Source organism: Odontomachus brunneus, unplaced genomic scaffold, assembly GCF_010583005.1.
Source record: "Odontomachus brunneus isolate Ranch 3 - 2012 unplaced genomic scaffold, Obru_v1 Obru_scaffold_281, whole genome shotgun sequence".
Taxonomy (NCBI): domain Eukaryota; kingdom Metazoa; phylum Arthropoda; class Insecta; order Hymenoptera; family Formicidae; genus Odontomachus; species Odontomachus brunneus.
In genome coordinates, this window is record NW_022639731.1 from 261,009 (window position 1) to 263,484 (window position 2,476).

The following is a 2,476-nucleotide window of genomic DNA, read 5'->3' on the forward strand; positions in this document are numbered from 1 at the left end:
AAAAAAAAAAAACTTTTTGTTACAAATACAAAGTTAACCTATACATAACCTAATATACATAACCTATATAAATAATTTATAACATACTTATTAGCAAAGTGATAACTTCCTCTTCTACATGAAGTTCTTCTAATACATGACGTATATCACTCATTGTATAACGATTCCTCCGGTAACTTTTCAGGAAAATGAGAAATTTACGTCGTGACAACGCTGCAGCCGTCCTAAATCGAGTGTCGTACGACATTTGAATAACAATATGAATTATCACGCATGCTCAACGGTTCCTGCGGGATCGTCTATCTCCGCTACTCTTCGGCAATATTTGTTTATAATATCCGATCAATTTAGGTATTGATCGGATAAAATTCAGATCCGATGAAATATTGATCGGAAAAAATATTGATCGGATAAAATATTGATCGGATATCTGTACAAATGTCAACGGTTATCATCTTTCATCGGATAATATACGATCGGTTATTGCGTCACCACTCTCTTTTTATCTGATTAAGTACAATGTCCGATCTTGTCATCATTTTATCCGATCACTTCGTGCTTTTTATCCGATAAAAATTGCAATGGATATACGAAGGGTCACTAATTTTCCGATTATATTTCATCGGTAACTGCATTTCATCGGATAAAGAATCCATCATTTCATCGGATAACAAAATTATCAATCGGATACATCATTTAATCGGTTTATCCGATGGAAATTTTTCTCAGTGATTGTATTTGGTTACGTCGAATGTCTATTGAATGTGTATCCATTTTGATGACCATTTTCCATGTTGAAGGTATTTGGTGTAGTTGTCCTTAAGTGTCATAATATACACTAGGTATATGTAGGAATTCGTTGATTTTGTACGGGGTTTCTGTTTGCAACCCATTTGTCCTGAAGCTGGTACTCCTTATCAGGTTGAATGCCCTGTAAGTATATTGGGTCGGGTGTTTAGATAAATTTGATATCCTTTTCCTGTTCTGATCGCGTTTCGCGTGAGATAAAAATGCCTCCTTCTTTCTTTGGTTCTAAGCTGTTTGTTTGTGTAGGGGAACCTCTTTCACTCTTGTCTAGTTTAACTCTATCGTTCAGGATGTCACCTGCCCGAGTTTTGTGCCCCGTTTGCTTAGTGGTATTGTTACTTATGTTTTTGTGAATTTTCTTTTTCTTGATGTGTGGTTTTTTTTGTGTGATGTTTTCATGTTTTATTTATTTATTCAGTGAGATTGCCCAGCTTGTTCGGGCATCTTTTTTCCCAAGGATATTGCATCGTCTCCTGACGTGCCGCCGGTGATCCTCTACGGAGCGGAGGCGCGTCGTCCTCCGATGGGTCGTGGAGATGGGGGTGTTGGTGTGGTTGAATTGGGGTCCCTGCCCTAAGTGGGAACATCTCGGATTCTCGGGTCCGAATTTTACGTGGTCGTGGTAGGGGTGTGCCGCATCGTAGGTGAGTTTTTTAATTTTCTAAATATAATTTTATGCAGTTCGCGTGCGTACGCAGTGTTTGTCGGCCGCGTTTTATCGTATAGTTTTCATTGCCATGTTTTTCAACTATTTCGTAGAGTCCTACCCACATTGCGTCTAACTTCTTTGATCTTCCCCGTCGTATTGTTTCATCATGTAATAGTACTTGGTCTCCTACGTCAAGTGCAGTTCCCTTAGCTGTTCGATCGTAATATTTTTTATTTCTTGCATTTTCTTCCTTAACGTGCTCCCGAACTATTTCGTTATTGATTCGTTGCTCGGAGCCGTTGTTTTTTTTCCTGCGCATAATCGTCGATGCTATATGTGATTTTTGGCGTTGTTAATATAGATGATGATATAGTTGCCTGATACCCGTATACCAGTATCAAATGGTGTATATTTCGTTGTAGTGTGCGGAATTGTATTATATGTAAAAATTGCGTATGGGATCCATTCATCCCAGTTTGTTTGGTCGTTGTTTACATAGTGTTGAAGGTATTCCGCGAGTGTTCTATGCGATCTTTTTAACGCTCCATTGCTCTGTGGATGGTACGCGGTGGTTTGAATTTTTTCTATTCTTAATAATTTGCATACCGTTTTGAATATTTTACTAAGGAAGTTTGTTCCTTGATCTGTTAATACTTTTTCTGGTATCCTATATTCCAGTACTATATTTCCGGTAAATGCTTTCGCGATGGTTGTCGCCTCTTTAGGTATTGGGATAGCTTTACTGAATTTAGTTAAATTATCCTGGAATGTTAGGATGTACTTATTTCCTTTTGTTGTTAATGTGAGCGGTCCTACTATGTCTAGAGCGCATTTTTCGAACGGCTTAGTAGGTGTGTCAGTGATTATCATCGGCGACTTTTTTTGTAGGTTTAATTTATTTTTCTGGCATAGTTCACATTTTTTAATGTACTGTGTTACATCTTCTGTTATTCCTTTCCAATCATGGTTCATACATATTCTTTTTAAGGTGCGTTGTATTCCTTGATGCCCTCCTAATGG

The 2,476-nt window shown here is 37.8% G+C and overlaps 1 protein-coding gene across 1 annotated transcript in view; it reads right to left on the bottom strand.

Annotated features, from left to right (window-relative positions):
- The window catches only part of LOC116853148, a 3,848-nt gene extending 3,479 nt beyond the window's left edge, over positions 1-369 (bottom strand). Inside the window, exon 1 of the mRNA XM_032834047.1 lies at positions 88-369. Within this exon, the coding sequence (XP_032689938.1) occupies positions 88-247 (160 nt within the window). The 5' untranslated portion in view covers positions 248-369. The remainder of the gene's footprint in view (positions 1-87) is intronic.
- Positions 370-2,476: the final 2,107 nt, after the last annotated feature.